Genomic DNA, 17,278 nt, shown 5'->3' on the forward strand with positions numbered 1-17,278 from the left:
GTGTGATTCAAGCAGAAGATATACATTTATTAGTATTCATTTCTGATAAGTTGGTTATTTGTTTTACAAGTGTGTAACAACAAGTTAAAATATGTTAAATGACCCAGAGTGTTTGGTCTGTTAGTTATCAAGTTCAGCCTTACTCTAAATGAAATAATTATTTCATCACCTGCTCGATTTGTAAGTTTACTCATTTACAAAGAAATGAACAGTCTCAAACTTTTATGGGCAGAAATCTGTGCCATCAGAAACTGAATTTGAATAAGTTCAATTTGAATTTGAATTGCTCAGATTGAATCTGAATTGTAACTTGAATAAATGCTTTTGAAAACTGAATTTGAATTAGTCTAATTTGAAATTGAATTTATGGTTTGAAAATGATCATCACTAAATTGAAATTGAATTTTATATTTTGAAAATGAATTGATTTGCTTTGAAACTGCATTTTATCCTTTAAAAATTCAGCTCTCGAATAATTTCAGTTTCACTACTCACCATTCAATTTCAGTTCCAAAATTCAGTTTTTTGGAACTTACATCCGGTTCCGGTTCAAGCGCAGATTAATAGAACTATGTTCTACTAGCGGACCGAAAGTGTTACTGACGGGAATCTACAGCGTCTTGAGCTGAAGTAAGACTTCAGAAGTCATTCGTCATGTCGAATGACCAGCGGATAAACTCTCAGGTTGGTAATAAATGTACTACATGTATGAGAACAAGTGTCATGTTAACAAATGATAGCCGTAAGGTAACTTTTATGCTTATTGTAGCTGTTAGCTAAAAACGCTAATTTAGCGTAGTTTGCCCTGGATTCAGCTTTGACAAACAAATATGATCGACTGTTTCTAGTAGAATTCCAAAGCTGTCATCTTGGACCCTCTCAGAGTACCCCCTCTGTATGCTTGCAGAGACCCTACAGTAGGGAAACATGCAAAACGGTGTCCAAACCTTTGTATTTTAGCTTTATTTATGTCTTACACAGCATCCCAACTTTGTAGCTAACTTAATAACTTTAGCTAAAGTGAATAGTTAGTCTAATTCATTAGTGCAGCATTACTGGATCATCTCTGTTTGAAGTGATATAATATGATATACAACTATCACTGGGTTTAACTACCATAATAATTCTTAGGGTACTGAGTGAATGCTTAATTTATTTTTTTTTTTTTTAAAGCATACTGCTCCATTAATATGTTTGACAGGCTGAAGTTGTCGGGTCACCTCCTAAATCGACCATCTTTTACAGGTGTTTTGTGCCAGAAATGGAGTGTCCACTGAAGACTGAAGATACTGAATCTCTACGCCTTGCCATCCATCCCTCTTGTGCCTTCATCTAGACAAGAGACATTAACTTAACCACTCTCATATGCTCTGTACCTACATCACCTTCCCTGACAGTTGTAGCTTGGCTCATCTGAGGGTGAAATTATAAGAATGTGTTATTTTGCAAAGTGCTCTCTAGGGTTCCTAAATAAAATATGGCATTGAGGTCATTTCTTTTGAATTAATCCCTTCTTCTGAAATATAAGAACCTCTCCTGGTTTTAATGGCACTTTGGATTTCTTTACTTTCTGTTCCACTTCCAAACCCAAATAGATGCTGACAAGCTGACACAGTAACATGGAAGAGGGAAAGACGTTGGAAAGGACTACTACAAATAAACCTAATGCCTAACAATGAAAAGTGTAAAATAAGAACAATAATAATAAAGATAAAAGATGAAGTAACACGTTTTTAGTATTTTATTTATTCCAAATGATCATCCAGATGTCTGTGACATGTGATGACAAACACCATAATGGAAGGCCTTTGTCATCACATGCTTAAACTCATCATATATTTTTGCATATGCTGAACAGGCAGTCAGACATGCTGTAACTGTGGGGTAGAAAACAGCATGAACACCATACGGCAGGGGTCTCAAACTCCAGTCCTCGAGGGCATGGAAAAGTTGCATGACACTTTGACCTTTGAGGACTGGAGTTTGAGACCCCTGTCATACGGAATATGACAGGTGTGGTTGAACTGCATGAAGACTCTGAAGTTTCTCTTCTCTTCTGGCAGGACAGGAATGTGGCCTAGTCCTGTGAGCCACTGTAAGGATGTACTTAGAGTAGAACTGGACTGTCACCGGCCTCAGGCTCTTCACCCTTTTCAAAGACAAAGCAGTCATTTAAATAAAATATTAGATATTGTTTATCTGTAAATGCACAAAGTAAATTTAGAAATGTTATTATTGTCAAGAGTGAACAAGCACTGATAGTGTAATCTACAGCTGTGGCCAAACGTTTAGAGAATGAGAAGTGTTGTTTGCTTATTTACAAAGTTTGCTGTTTCAGTGATAGTTGTATATCATATTGTAACGACCGTGGGTTAGTGGAGCTAAACTGGCTAAACTGCTCACTAGCTAAAACGGCTAGCGGGGCGCTAGCAGCTATCGCTAAACTTCACAGCGAATGGAGAGCGCTCGTGCCTCATACACCGCACGACCCCGAGCGTCTCAGCAGCAGACTGATAATCCCCAAATGATCCAGCAGGAGGCAGTAGTGGTTCACACCAGTCATTTATTTGCCATCTTTTTTCACACAACGTAACACTGCTGACACCGAACCCCTATCACGCTCCCACCACATAGAGTCGCGGTGTCAGCCAACCATGCCAATTCACCCCCCTCCACAGAACACACATCAACTTCACTGTGGCTTACATTAACATAACACTAACACAACATGCAAATCAAACACATATGAACTAGCAGAACGATAGAAAACACAGAGACAACGCAATACCCAGAATGCACCTGGCTAACAACCCCAGCCAGGTCATTACACAGCCCCCTCCCAAAAAGGTTTAGTGTCCCCACAACCTTAACTGTCCACAATGTAGTCCAGCAAATGTCCGGGCCGGCGTCGAGTACGCTTCGGCCTCGACTGGGAATCCATGGCGCCCCCCTCCGGGCCGGGCGTAGGGGGCGAGGAGTCCCCAGGCTGCACACCAGCCTGCGGGTTGGGGGCAAGCGGATGGTATGGCGCCAGCCGGTCCTTGTGTAGCACCACCCGCCTTCCCCGCCCCGGCATCCGGACTCTGAAGACCACCTCCGACAGCTGTTCCAGGATTTCGCCCGGGCCTTGCCAGTGGCTCATGAGCTTGGGGGTCAGCCCCCGCTTCCTCTGGGGGCAGAACACCCAGACCCGATCTCCGGCCCCCAGCATAGGACCGTGCGCACGGGTATCATACGCCCGTTTCTGGCGGGCCCCGGCTCCCTCCAATGTCCGTCTTGCCAGTTGATGCACCGTGTGCAACCGCTCCCTGAGCCGCCGGAAGTAGTCCATCTCTGGTCCACCAGCAATCTCCGGCTCAGGGGGCGCTCCGAACACCAAGTCCACCGGGGTCCGGAGCTCCCTTCCGAACATCAACGCCGCAGGAGTACACTGACTTGACTCCTGCACTGCTGTTCGATATGCCCACAAAACAAGGGGCAGGTGTTGGTCCCAGTCCCTCTGATGTTGGCTGGTCAGGATGGCCAGCTGGGTGGCCAGCGTGCGGTTGAACCGCTCAACCAGACCATCGCTCTGAGGATGGAGGGGGGTGGTCCTCGTTTTTCTCACCCCCAGCCTCCGACACACTTCTCCCAGCACCTGGCTCTCAAAGTTCCTCCCTTGGTCGCTATGGAGCTCCTCCGGTACACCAAACCGCGTGAACATCTCATCCACCAGAGTCCGCGCCGTCGTCACCGCACTCTGGTCCGGCACCGCGTACGCCTCTGGCCACTTTGAGAAATAATCCATCGCGACCAGGACATACCGGTTGCCGGCATCAGTCACAGGGAATGGACCCAGGATATCCACTCCGATCCGCTCCATTGGCGCCCCAACTAGGTATTGCTGCAATGGGGCATGGGAGCGCTGGCTGGGACCTTTCTGCGCCGTGCAGTCGTCACAGCAGTGGACGTGGATCTCCACGTCCTGACGACACCCCGGCCAGTAGAACCGCCGTCTCAGCCGTCGCAACGTCTTGCCATTCCCAAAATGGCCAGTACCTGCAGCCCCATGGACCCAGCGGAGGACCTCAGGCCGCAAGGCCCGGGGAACCAGGAGCTGGAGTATGTCGCCTCCCCCGTCTGGCGCTCGCCACCGCCGGTAGATTACACCGCCATGGAGCTCCAGGCTGTTCCACTGGGAGTACAGCGACTTTGTCTCGGGCCCTTGGGAAGACACGGCGGACCAGTCTGGCCGTGTCCCTGCCTCCATCCAGTCCCTCACCATCTCCAGCGCTGGATCGCTCACCTGGTGCTGCTGTAGCTCCGCCGCGGTGAAAGGTTCCTGCCCTTCATCCACACCCTCAGGTTCTGCTGCTGCCGATGTCGGACCCCGGTCCAGCTCCTCCATGCGCCTGCAGTACCGGCACTCATCCGCAGAACAGGGGCGCCTGGACAGGGCGTCAGCGTTGGCGTGTTGCCGCCCTGGTCGGTGCTGGGCCTCAAAGTCGTACTCTTGTAGTATTTCCAGCCACCGGGCCACCTGACCCTCTGGCTGGCGAAAGTTCAGCATCCAGGTTAGGCTGGCGTGGTCTGTCCTGAGCAGGAACTTAGTGCCCAGGAGGTAAGGTCGGAAGTGACGAACCGCCAGGACCACAGCCAACAGCTCACGCCGGGTAACACAGTAATTCCTCTCGGCCCGGCTGAGGCTGCAGCTGTAGTATGCCACCACTCGCTCCTCAGCCTCTCCCCTCTGGGAGAGCACCGCTCCGACCCCCACGTTGCTGGCGTCAGTGTCCAAAAGGAAAGGCTGGCTGGGGTCAGGATACACCAAGACCAGGGCACTCACAAGGGCAGTTTTCAGCTGCTCGAAAGCCGTTGCACAGCCCTCCGTCCAACCAAACCGCTGACCCTTGTTTGTCAACTGATGCAAGGGGCTAGCGACGGTGGCAAAGTCTTTTACAAACCTCCTGTAATAGGAGGCCAGCCCCAGGAAGCTTCGTAGCTCGGCGACGTTCGATGGGGTAGGCCAGTCCCCCACAGCAACCACCTTCTCGGGGTCAGTAGCCACCCCCTGTTCGCTCACCACATGTCCCAGGAACTTCACCTGGCGAGCAAGAAGGTTGCACTTGGCCGGGTTCAGCTTTAGTCCGGCCCCGCGGATGGCAGTCAGAACCTCTCGTAGGTTGGCCACGGCCTGTTCAAAGTCCTTAGCATGAGTCAGCAAGTCATCCAAATAGACCACGCAGCGGGCACGGGGAATGTCTTTGAGGACCCTTTCCATTAACCTTTCGAACGTGGCTGGTGCATTGCATAGTCCAAAAGGCATCACCTTAAACTGCCACAGTCCTTGCCCTATGGTGAATGCAGTCTTGGGCCGCGCCTCGGCAGCGAGCTCCACCTGCCAGTACCCACTGCGGAGGTCTAGCGAGCTGAACCAACTGGACCCAGCGATGTAATCCAGTGCGTCATCGATGCGAGGTAACGGGTAAGAGTCCTTGCGGGTGACCGCGTTCAGACGCCTGTAGTCCACACAAGGGCGCCACCCCCCTGTTTTCTTCCGCACCATAACCATAGGTGCGGCCCATGGACTATCCGAGGGTTCAATGACGCCATTAGCTGCCATCTCTTTTATCAGTCCCTTGGCAGCTTGGCGTTTGGCGAGGGGCAGGCGGTGGGGCCGCAGCCGGATTGGAGCAGCTGCTCCAGTGTCTATAGTGTGTTGCACCAGGCCCGTCCTTGTGCAGTCCACTTCCCTGGCGGCAAAAGTGTCCATAAACTCTGCCAAGAGGCTCTGCAACTGCTGCTGCTGTGTCGCACTGAGGTGCACCCCACTTCGCCGCCCAAGCTCCTCTACTGCCGCGACAGTCTCAGGTGACGGGGAGACTGCCGAGCTAGGCGGCGACTCTGGCTGCGGGATGTTGGCCCTGCTTACGTCCACCCCCTGGGTCCTCTTCCGCACCCCTGCCGCCCTCGGCCCCTGGCTGTGGCATGGAGCTGCGGGGCGTAAGGGCTTTGGGGGTGCTGGTGGGGTGGGGGCCTGTCCCTGGCTACCGCGGCCCACTTGAAGCTGCACGGTCTCAGCACCAAGGTGGATGGCAACTCCCGGTACATCGACCCGTGCCCCCCAGTGGGCCAGCAAGTCCAGTCCAACAATGCACTCGTCTGTTATGTCGGCAAGCCAGAACTCATGGTTCACACTGTTCGTTCCCACCACCACCTGCAGAGTCTTTTTCCCCGGCATCACAGTCTTTTCTCCTGTGACAGTGTACAACACTGTGTGAGTAGGGGTCCAGTCTTTTGGCAATGAGCCACCCGTCTCCGGGAGCACCCCCCTTCGCAGCAAGCAGATGGTGGACCCCGTGTCTACCAGGGCCCGGCAAGACCGTCCATCAACTATACAGTCCAGGTACAGTCCACGGGTGGACCCACAGCGGCCCACCACGGGATGAGTGTCATGGAGAGGGTTTAACGATTGGGGTGGGGGTTCCCTCACTGTCCCACCCCGTGGCCGTTTCCCGTCGGTGATGTCACTCGGCTCCGAGGACTAGGTGCGGGACAGTTCCGGGCGAGGTGACCAGGTTCCCCGCACCGGTAACAGCAGTCCGTCCGGCGCCTCCGACGTGGAACTGCCTCTGATTGGGCTCGTCTGGCCTCCTCCTCATCCGACTGGGACGCGTTCATCTCTCGCTCGACCATCCTGACCGATCGTCGGGTCACTGACTCGCCCCGCAGCACCTCCTCAGCCCGCTCAGCCTCCCTCAATGCCTCCTCCAGGTCTCGGGGGGATGACAGCCGGACATGCTGTCGCAGCCTCTCCGGTGTGAGGCCCCTCAGGAAGGCGTGGAGACCCAGCTCCTCTCGTGCCGCTCCTGGGAATGTCGGATAGCCCCGTCGGGCATAGAGTCGGACGTCCGCAGCAAAGGACCCCAGGCTCTCTCCCTCGCGTCGGCGTCGGCAAGCCAGCTCCTCCCTGCTCTGTTCAGCCGGTGGTCTCTGTCCAAACCGTCTGCCGAGCGCCGTGGTCAAAGCCCGGAGGTCGCGCTGCTCCTCTGGGGGCAGGTCCAGCAGAACCTGGAGCGCTGGGCCCTCCAGTGCAAGCGCCAGGTGGGTGGCAGTCTCTTCTTGACCCCACCCGTTGTGAGTGGCAGCCAGCGTGACTTGGGCCAGATACGGCTCCAGCTGCATCGCCCCAGTGTAGTGCTGTAGCTTAGCAGCCGTCCTGCCAGGAAGCTGTGGCGCGGCCCCAGGAATCCCCTCCCGTCGCAGGGAGAGCAGGGGGTGGCTGTTCCGGGGCGCGCTGTGGCCCTCTGGCCGCCCCAGCTCGGGTCTTCTCCGCTGGGTCTCGGCAGCCATGCTTTCCAGAAGCAAGCTGTTGTCTCGGATTACACGCTCTAATTCACCTATGGTCGGCTCCATAGTGTCTGCTAGACACTCATGAATCCCACTTCTGACACCAATTGTAACGACCGTGGGTTAGTGGAGCTAAACTGGCTAAACTGCTCACTAGCTAAAACGGCTAGCGGGGCGCTAGCCGTGTGTCTGTGTGAGTGAAAGACAGAGAGAGAGAGCGAGCAACAGAATTTCTCTTATAACCTTCATTTTATGGACGCACAGTGTGAGCACTCGGGTCGCATCAGAGCATCGGGCCGTATAGTGTGAGACCCTGCATCGTGACCTACGAACTTCTAACCCCTGCGAGTCAATCGTACAGTTTGAGCAGAAGCTGAATCGCGCGACTGAAAAAAATCGCACAGTGTCTGCCCAGCATAAGACATAAATAAAGCTAAAACACAAAGGTTTGGACACCGTTTTGCATGTTTCCCTACTGTAGGGGTCTCTGCAAGCATACAGAGGGGTACTCTGAGAGGGTCCAAGATGACAACTCTGGAATTCTACTAGAAACAGTCGATCATATTTGTTGTCAAATCTGAATTCAGGGCAAACTACGCTAAATTAGCGCTTTTAGCTAACAGCTACAATAAGCATAAAAGTTACCTTACGGCTATCATTTGTTAACATGACGCTTGTTCTTATACATGTAATACATTTATTACCAACCTGAGAGTTTATCCGCTGGTCAATCGACATGACGAATGACTTCTGAAGTCTTAATTCAGCTCAAGACGCTGTAGATTCCCGTCAGTAACACTTTCGGTCCGCTAGTAAAACGTAGTTCTATTAATCTGCGCTTGAACCGGAACCGGATGTAAGTTCCAAAAAACTGAATTTTGGAACTGAAATTGAATTGTAGAACTGAAACTGAATGGTGAGAAGTGAAACTGAAATTATTCGAGAGCTGAATTTTTAAAGGATAAAATGCAGTTTCAAAGCAAATCAATTCATTTTCAAAATATAAAATTCAATTTCAATTAGTGATGATCATTTTCAAACCATAAATTCAATTTCAAATTAGACTAATTCAAATTCAGTTTTCAAAAGCATTTATTCAAGTTACAATTCAGATTCAATCTGAGCAATTCAAATTCAAATTGAACTTATTCAAATTCAGTTTCTGATGGCACAGATTTCTGCCCATAAACTTTTATGGTAGCTCTTATTAAAATCTGTAACTATTAATTCGGTCTCTTAAATGTTAATATGAGAATTAAAGGTGAATATTAGTGTCATTTATCAGCAAGGTGATGTGTACACTTTAATACTTAAACTAAACTGAACCAATGTTTTGAGTCTGTAAGCACATCTGGGGGGGTTTTTGGTTTGTTTTGGTTTTTCCTGACATTATGCAACTTTTGGACTGCAGCTGTTGAATGGCTCTCAAAAACAGTCCAAATACATCAGGTTTAACCACAAACTGGCAGTTTTCATTCGCCATGCGATTGCTCTGTACCCAGGAACGGTGACCACAAACAGAATCGTTCTTTTGACCTGGAAGATTTACACATTGGCTCAAGAAGATGCCCTTTGGTATAAAACAAATCTATCAAAACCAAATATCCTGATCAGATGACAGAGAATAAATAAAGAGGCCTTCCTGGAAATTCTGGACCTACCTCACCTCAACTAAGGTCAGGTCCTCTGTCCCTCCAGTATGATTGAAATCTTCACTGAAAACAAACCTCATCTAGTTCAGTATTAGCTGAACTTTTAACCCACAGGGGTTACTTCACAATGGTTAATCATCCAACAGCATCTTTATTATATTAAAGAGAAGACGTATTCGCCCCTTTTACTGATTTCTGAGTTTATGATTCAACAATATGAGAGAGACTGGGCAAAAATGACATCCATGGGAGAGTTCAAGGAAAAAACTACTACTGACCTAACTTTTTGAAGGGTTGGAGTCCTGTTTGAGCAGAAGTAAACTAAGCCAGCATTTCATACCAGCAGTCAAACATGGTGATGGTAGTGTGATGGTCTGAGGCTGCTTTGCTGTAATTGTTGGAACTATGAGTTCTTCTCTCTACCAAACAACCTTGAAGGAGAGTATTGGATCATCACTTCATGCCCTGTAGCTCGAGAGCACTCAGGTTATAGAGGAGGACAATGGTCAGAAACACAGCAGGGACTCCAATTCAAGATGGCTAAACAAACAAAATGAAGGTTTTGGAGTGGCCTAGTCCAAGTCCAGACTTAAATCCAATTAAAATATGTTGGCATGACCTTTAAAAGGACCTTCAAAAGGTCGCTCATGCTGGGAAAGTGACTACTGCTGTGCAAAGAGGAGTGGCTAAAGTATCTCCATAGTGATGTGAGAGACTCACTGCCAGTAATCACAAATGCCTGATTGCAGTTCTTAGTGGGAAGGACAGCAAAACCAGTTATTAGGTTTAGGAGGCAATTTGTTTTTCACACAATACCAGGTAGGAGTTACTCTTCATTTCGCTCATGAAGAGATTCGCTACACTGTAAGCAGTGTTTTAGTACCAGTCCTATTTTGATCAAACTCTTTTGTAGCTGAGCTGCATTCAAGGATTAGAAATCACAAATATATTATTTTTTTTCTTCACATTGCTTGTTGCTTTATACAATGAAGCAATGACTTTTTAAATTAGGAGTCTCTCAAGGGCCAGCACACATCCAAACCAGAAAAACATAAAAACCTCACTGCTGCGAAATGATCAAGAGGCGCTCTAAACATTATTGTGTACCGTTGTGTTAAACTACATGTAGATTAGGTATTAGGGATGATATTAAAAAGCCATCACTTTCAACACAATTAACTAAGCCTTACGAGGAAAACGTGATTACCTTTAAGATTACGACAGTTTTTGCTACAAGGATAATTTATCAGTTTGTAAACAAGCGTTATAGGTAAACTCCATGTCATTATCAGGTAGCAGAGAGCTGTCACAGACTGGAGGCTGATAAAAAATACCCTGTCCAAGAAAACTTCTTGAATAATACAAATGGCAGATAATGCGCTGTAGTTATTAACAAAGCCAAACCAAAGGCTTGTATGTGGAGCTTTGGTAACCCCCAGGTCTCTGTGGACTCTGGAAAAGTCAGATGGGGAAACAAACAATATTGGATGGCCAAACCCGCAGGACTTCCCAATGTTGCGGAAAGAATGCAACACCAGCAAAACAGAAGGAAAAAAAGTGAGATGTCAAGATGTTTCTTGTCTTCGTGCAGGATGAGGTGCGAGTCACGGGTTAGAGGCAGCAAAGCTCTGATGGGGCAACTGTGAGTCAGAAACATTTTACAGCAATGAATGACAGAAAAATAACACACTATGTTATCGGCAGAGCTGCCGGCAGTATGTGGGGGGTCTAAAGTTTTCCTAGCTCTTGTTTATGAAGCTATGGTTTGGAGTGGAATACAGCACAAAAAGCAGGGGGGACAAGAACCACTCTCCGAGTAAGTTGACGTTTACACACGCACACAAAACGGCTTCTTTTGGACCTCCCAGATAAACAATTTTTGCTTGACTGATAATTTTCACTCACCATCTAGTTCTCTGACCCTCTTCCTGAAACACTGACTCATATCTGACAGGAATCTGCTTGTAGGTTTCAGATTAGGAGCCACATTTCTATTACTTCATAGCGGACAACAAAACACAATCATAGTGTGAGCAGTAAACCGGTGGCCTCTGTTTATCGCTGCCTCTGCAATGTGATGCCTAATCTGAGAAGGAAAGTTCAGAGGTCCGAGTTAAGCACAGACGGCACCCAAACAAACCTAAGGGAGCCATTATCCACGTCAAAGACGCTCCTTGGGGGGTGTGAACTCATGAAAACTCATTGGACAACCAACACAGCAGCCAGTCTGATAATTAGAACCAAAATAGAAGACAAGTATTGGGTGCTGAGGACCCATTATAAGCCTCACAGTAACTCCCAATTAGGATGTAGCCTGTTTCTACAGCAGCTGGGGGTTTACAGAACTGGGTGGACTTGAACAAGCATGACAGCGCCCCGCTCAAAAAAAAATAAGAAGCAGAATTAAAAAACTAAGTAACAGCAATATGCATAAATTATTTTAAAAAATATTGGTCAAAATGATAGAAAACGGTAATTAGCAGTCTGGCTATCATATTTCAAACGATATTGCATCGAATATAATGGATAAACAGTTAAAATACAGTAGTACAGTGGCTTGCATGTGAATTGTAAGATAAAAAGGATAACAGCTGAAATAGCTAATAGCACAACTGTGCGTTAATGTGTTGCTACAATCTTCCCAGGAGGTCAGCCCATGTAATAACTTTTAACTATACACATCCAAAATGTGAACAAATGATAGAAATTGATCATTAAAAAGCAATATGGCTAACAGTTAGAGATATTTGAGAAGCTAATGATACCACTGAATATCATGGATAGACAATAGAAACACAATACTGCAATGGCTAGCATTTCAGTTGCAAGCTAACAGCATGGATAACAATCGAAATAGCTAATAGCACAACTGAAATTATTTGCTGATAACGGATAACTGGGGGGAAAATGGTCACTGGTGAACACAACGTATCACTGCTATTTTGTACTAGAAGTAGTTGAATAAAGGTTAAAATATTAAGCTAACAGATCTTAATGGTTCAAACTGTTGTCTTTGTAGTTGCAGTGCTGAGCCGTCTGCAGTCATGTGAAAAAGTAAGCGATTGCAGGTTCGGTGTAATCCTATGAAAAACTAAATACATCTTTTACTGCTTCGACAGAAATGAAGAGGGTGGTGATAATCAAATGCACTTGATTACCTGTTCATCAGCAAGTCTGACAGCCTCTATGCAAGCAGACGTTTTGGCAGTTATCTGATTTGTGTTTTAACGCATTGCTAAATCTTCCCAGGAGTTTCCATCCCAGCAAATTCACCTCAAGGTAGACATAGCTTGGGTTTTTTGCTGTTTCTCAGACACTACAGGGCTCAGTTAGTCACTTAAATGGTTCATATCAGAACAATTAGAAAAAAAACAGAGCATTTTTTGATGTGTTTGGAGAGGTTGTCAGAATAAAGTCTCTTCTCTCTAAAAAAAAAAAAAAAAACCCAGGCAGCTCGGCTGAGGTTGCAAAGTTGCTTCTGAACAAACCACAGAAGTTCTGGAACAATGTTCTTTGGACAGATGCGACCTAAATGGAGATGTGTGGCCATGAAGTACAGCACCACATTTGGAGAAAACCAAACACGTCATAGCCACTGTGACACACGGTGATGCACGGGTGATGATTTAGACTTGTTTTGCAGGCACAGGACCTGGACACCTTGGAGTCATTGTGTAAGTAAGTAAGTAAAGTAAAATTTTATTTGTATAGCACCTTTCAAGACAAAAATCACAAAGTTCTTCACAGAAAAACTAAAACAGAAAAACACCATGAACCATGAACTCCTCTGGACACCCAAATCATGGGGTGTACTCATTTTTTAAGACTCTATCCAGTCCTGTGAAAATGTTCTTTTTTTAATGTAATTGTAGTTAACTCAGTTCTGCAGATTTATTTATTTTTTGTAGACAAAAAAAATCTAACCAGGTGCTCTTGACTTCAGCTAAAGATTTTATGTATGTGTACTTACAAACTGGGGAAAAGACAATTGTTTCCTGTTACAGTTCATTTTTGAACCTGGATATCTATTTAACAGTCAGTCACTAGGTTTCAGTCCTATCACTTGGTTTTCATCAGCAGAAAAGGTTTTCTGAAACTATAGTTTTTAAGGCTTCAATTTATCCTGTGTTTAGGGCCTTCTCATCAATGTTTGCTTAAAGGTCTAGCTTCCAAAATCTATGAAGACAACTTGTTGTCAACTTCCAGATAATCATAATGTGTTTGACCATAATAGATGAAACACATCCAAACATTTTAAATGGACCAGTCCATACTTTGAGCAGTTTAGTCTCCTATTTCATCCCTGAGGGAGAAAGAGGCAAACTCCAGCCTTACAGAGCAACATTCACGAAGAGAAAGCTCTCAACCTTTCAGTCTCCATGGGGCTCACATGTCTCTTCAGAAGAGCGAGAAACAAGTGGGATGCTGATGCCAGAGTCCAGGCCGCGATCTAGCTCCATCCCTCCGCTGTCCCAGTACACTTCATCCGATTTGGTGTCATAATTGAGACGATTGCTGGAGTGCATGCTTCCCTGTTTGTGATTTAGATTCTGATTGGACACAATGCCAGAAAAGGGCTCAGTGGAAACATGGTCAGGAATAAACTCCAAGTGGATCTCACAAGGGTCAACTATACCCGGGGACAGAGGAACCAAAGGGATCGGCTCTTGAGCAGACGACTTAAGGAATGAAAGAAGAAATGTTTTATTCTGAAAAACTGCATGTGTTTAAGTATTTTATAAAAACAGAGGGTGAAATAAAGTGAAACACAATAAATCATACCGGAGCCTTGGGCTGATTCTCAGTAGCTGGTGTAGCTTGTCTTGATTTTCGTAGATACATGATGAGAATTGGGAAAAGAAGAAGGGAAGTCAGCCCGATTCCCATACACAGCGCTGGCAGCAGCCCTGTAGGGAAGAAATGCATGCAGGTTGAACATGTCTCTGCTCAAAAAAAGCAGAGAACTACACTAAATCATTTCAGACCCAAGATTTACAAGTTGTATCACCAGAAAAGCTGTAGGAAGAGGCAAGCCAAGCTTCTGCAGTAGATCCAGCTGACCTCTTGGACTTATAAAGTGCGGTTCACATCGTTTAAGGATCCAAGCACAGCTGTCTTTATGAGGCTTTCTTGCAGTTTCATGGGAGGTTCTTAGTATCCTAATAGCACCTAAGCAGTATTTTGGACCTCATAACTAATGAAAGTAGGATGTGTTGTGAATGATCCATGGACAGGTCTGTTTTCTGTACTCAGTGTCAAAACTATAGAAGCAGCAGTGATTTCTTAAGCTATCGAACGTGAAGATGGTTCAGGTAGCTGCTAATTTGGGAACCTCTAGTTTTTAAAGTAAACTGTATCTCATCTCCTCACCTGAACTGGCGACTGTTTCAACGCACTGAGGGGCTGATTTCGGTGAAGCCGCCATGGCAAAGGTTGGGAAGGAGAAGTTGGCCTCAGCACAATATTTCTGACCCAGAGGCAAACCGGAGAACTCCACATACGACACGACCTCCTGAGTCCAGACTGTGCGGCTCTGAAAGAAACAAGCATGTATAATGTGTAGCTGGTACTACTACCACTACTGGTACTGCTGCTTGAATGATTCATAGGTCAATCTGAAGTAGCTTAACAAACAAACATTCCCTTGAAAATGGTCAGGTACAAGAACTGAGCTGAAAATCAGTAGCAAAGCAGCCAAAGAAAAACCTAAAGCTAACACTACATATTTAAAGTGTATTTAGCTTTAACGTTCCTTTTGAACACAATACTTCCTTGTTCTTAAATATCAGTAGAACTGGAGACAAAGCATAGCCACACCTGGTATTCTGCACCACTCGGCTCAGTATACACAGTCACTGTGGTCCAGGGATCAATCAACTTAGAGATGGGACAGCACCTCTCCAGAGAGCACCTCCTGTTGGCAGCACAGGGGAAGTGCACCTGCACCACCATCTGATCGTCTTTCAAAGAGACGGAAACAGAAGGAGGACTGAAGTCTGCAGAGGAGAGACAGAGGCTTCAAATTCAAACCACCCATGATATTTGAAAAGTAAACCTGCAGAGTCTCCTCAGTCTGTGGCACATTTTCACTTAGCTTCATTACAGAAACATTATGGACTGTTACTTACTGAAGTCACTGTAGTCAAACTTGCGTGGTTTGAGCCACACAGTGGAGCTGGGACTGAGGTGAACACCAAGGCGAATCATGTTGTAGAGCTCAAAGTTTGAGAAGACCTGAGAGATGTCACAGCTTCGGGACGAGATCCAGATGCACCATGGCACATCCTGCCACGGGTCCCTGCAATAGTAACACCAAAATTAAAGAACAAGTAAGTATTGCATTTAGAATTAACTTTAAAGTTACATATGATATAATTTACCATATATGCATACCATTTAAACATGTAACGTCAGAGCTAGCTGCAAAGCAGACTTTGGAATGTCTTAAGCCAACCCTTTTTTCTTTGAATCAGACTATCCTGTCATTTTTAAAGTGCTCTTGAACAGCAGGCTTCCTGTAGGTCTCTTAAGTTTTTTTCTTAGGATCTTGGATGCTTTTTCATCCATTTTCAGTCCAGTCCTTGTACTCGGGGGTTTTGTCTACAACCAAGTGTTGTGTCTACACTTAACAGACAACTTAGCAAACAGCCAATTTAAACATTTATCTTTAGGGGATACTAGCAGCCTGTCACAAAACACATAGTATAAAACACAGTGGAGGCTCTTTCATGGTTTCTGTATCTCTATTTTAGTCAGTGCTGCTGGAAATTTTGTCAACATTGATGAAATTATGAATACAGAAAAGAAAATTTTTATCCACAATGTAATATCATCTCACACTGGCAGCAGCTTCATTTTTCAGCACCACAGTGATCCCAGGTGGTCATACCAAATACTGACTCTTAGAATTGTCTCTATTTTTGCCTCATATTCTCCATTTTCATGCATGTTTGCGCATGTTTCAATAATTTAGCATTTCCCATTCTCCTAGCAAAATCTGAAGAAATGAGGGCTGGCTCAAGAAGTTTCACAGTACCTTAGATGTTAGCATGAGGCCGGTAAATAGATACATTGGGCATTTGTTGCATTTCAATCCTCTTTTCATCTTGAAATTCATGAGTTATTTTCATTACTTCTCTGTACTATAGATACACACTTGTTTGCCTTTCCACAAGAATCTAAATTATTTGTATTTCTTGTTATACACATTATTCAGTATTCTTATTGTAATCAGTATGCACAATGTAACTGTGCAGTTATATATTAACAGCTGATCCAATGCCAAATCCAAAAGTGTCTGAAGACAATAAAATCATGATCATCTAATTTAACGTACCTAATGCTGTAGACACCAGCAGAAATAAATAAATAAATAAAAATTAAAAAATTAAACGTGACACAATAAACTGCAAAGTGTCTGTGCACTGGTGGGAGTAAAATCAGTGTGTGAGGTTACAGGAATATGTCTCCCTCTCTGACACACACACACTCAGACAGACTTACCCCTGCGTCTTTGTCTGCACAGTGTAGGTGGTATTAGGACTGGCATGGGGACAATCCCACTGCAGGAGGCAACCTAAGTCCAGTGATCCCACTGTAGTGTAACAGACTAACTCGCTCGACCCTGGGAAGTTCGCACGAAACCCGTACACCAAAAATAGACACACATAACACACACAGAGGTTTTCATTGGTCAGCAGACTCCGATTGTGCCAATTTTGTTAACACTTTAAAGCACGAGCGCACACAGAGGGAGAAGAAGACCTGATGCAAACTGGTTTTTAGCACAGTTTGAACAGGGGGCTTTAACAGCAACGCTGACTTCAGTTCCTACCTGTGATGAACAGGATGTACAACCCCAGCAGCACCATCAACCAGGTTATACTTTGTGTTTCCATGACAACCTGGTGACCTCTGGATCAGGAAAGGGCTTATAGAGCGTGTAAAGTCCTGGAGGTGACTGACTCCCTTTAAAGCAAGACAAATGCACCTGTAAAGAAGCACTGAGACGGAGTAAGCTGCAGGCAAGAATGAGGGCCTGAGGACAGCAGGACGGTGGAAGGGGTGGAGAGAGAGAAGGATTTAATTGAAGGCTGGTGATTTTGTAAGGGAGAGGATAGGCTTTAATCTCCTTAAAGAGGAGGGCCATAAAAATCAAGACTGGGATGGTAATGAGATTCAGAATACTTTATTAATCCCAGAGGAAATTAGGTAAAGAAAGAAGTGTTCATTCTACTGATCGTTTGGTGCTCCTGTACTCATTAACCCCATTTCAGTTGTCAATTTTATGCTTGGCT

At 45.9% G+C, this 17,278-nt stretch overlaps 1 protein-coding gene across 1 annotated transcript; it reads right to left on the reverse strand.

Moving 5' to 3' along the window:
• Positions 1-13,351: 13,351 nt before the first annotated feature.
• On the reverse strand, positions 13,352-16,879 carry LOC146636390 (uncharacterized). Its single transcript, XM_085350791.1, has 7 exons — positions 16,816-16,879; positions 16,485-16,605; positions 15,110-15,279; positions 14,799-14,977; positions 14,352-14,514; positions 13,764-13,888; positions 13,352-13,660 (listed from the first exon to the last, which is right to left on the reverse strand). Exons 1-7 carry the CDS (start codon positions 16,877-16,879, stop codon positions 13,352-13,354), a joined length of 1,131 nt encoding a protein of 376 aa, XP_085206917.1.
• Positions 16,880-17,278: the final 399 nt, after the last annotated feature.

The sequence above is a fragment of the Diplotaxodon limnothrissa genome, linkage group LG3 (genome assembly GCF_057381915.1).
Source record: "Diplotaxodon limnothrissa isolate DT_005_m linkage group LG3, D_limnothrissa_male_GT1.1, whole genome shotgun sequence".
NCBI classification, from domain to species: domain Eukaryota; kingdom Metazoa; phylum Chordata; class Actinopteri; order Cichliformes; family Cichlidae; genus Diplotaxodon; species Diplotaxodon limnothrissa.